Below are 893 nucleotides of genomic sequence, written 5' to 3'. Positions count from 1 at the left end.
ATGTCTTTGCCCTCACTACCAAGCCAGTGACGGACGGGAGGCCCCACCGTGTCAACATCACCCGCCTGCACCGCACGCTCTACACCCAGGTACAGGTCTGGGGGGCACAGGCAGGTAGCAGCTGGCTGGGGAGGCTCAGCAGAACTGATGCCCTGTGCTTGCCCCCAGGTGGATTATCTCCCTGTCATAGAGCAGCAGTTCTCTCTGTTTGTGGACAGCAAGCTGGACTCTCCCAAAAACCTGTACCTGGGGCGTGTGATGGGTGAGCTGGGTCCTGCCCTTGGCCACTCCCTTCCATGCCAGGACCTCCGGGGTCTCCCCTGCCCAGCATGGCCCTTCCCCTCTGCAGAGCATAAGCCTTCTTCTTGTGTGCCCCACAGAGACTGGCGTGATTGACCCCGAGATCCAGCGCTACAACACACCCGGCTTCTCCGGCTGCCTCTCAGGGGTCAAGTTCAACAGCCTCGTCCCCCTCAAAGCCATATTCCGCCCTACCAGCCTCGTGCGGCCCTACAGCATCCGGGGGGAGCTGGTGGAGTCAAGCTGTGCCTCCATGCTCCCCCTCACCACCATCCTCATCCCTCCCGAGATGGACCCCTGGTACATGGACACAGGTAGGTGCTCTGAGGGGACCCCAGTGGGGAGGGACCCCCCAGCAAGCACCAGCTGCAGAGTGGATGTTCCAGCACAGTCTTGCTCAGCTGCCTGCTCTGTCTCCACAGAGTTCCCCCACGTGCATGACGATGGCTGGATCGGGATCATCATCGGGTGTAAGTGAATCTCCAGGACCCTGTCCCCCCACCCCCTCCTCAGCTCCTCACCACTGCCTTCCCTTGCAGTCGTGACCGTCCTGCTGCTGCTGCTCGGGGCGCTGCTGCTGCTGGTCTACTTCT

At 61.9% G+C, this 893-nt stretch overlaps 1 protein-coding gene across 1 annotated transcript in view; it reads left to right on the top strand.

The window, feature by feature from the left end:
• Window positions 1-893, top strand: part of CNTNAP1 (contactin associated protein 1) — a 9,052-nt gene that overhangs the window by 8,006 nt on the left and 153 nt on the right. The window contains 4 exon segments of the mRNA XM_009994184.1: window positions 1-89; window positions 169-262; window positions 381-614; window positions 723-770. Of these exon segments, the coding sequence (XP_009992486.1) occupies window positions 1-89; window positions 169-262; window positions 381-614; window positions 723-770 (465 nt within the window).

The sequence above is a fragment of the Chaetura pelagica genome, unplaced genomic scaffold (assembly GCF_000747805.2).
Source record: "Chaetura pelagica isolate M959 unplaced genomic scaffold, ChaPel_1.0 scaffold963, whole genome shotgun sequence".
NCBI classification, from domain to species: Eukaryota; Metazoa; Chordata; class Aves; order Apodiformes; family Apodidae; genus Chaetura; species Chaetura pelagica.
The sequence above is the reverse complement of the archived record's forward strand: the minus strand, read 5'-3'. Positions and strand labels throughout refer to the sequence as shown.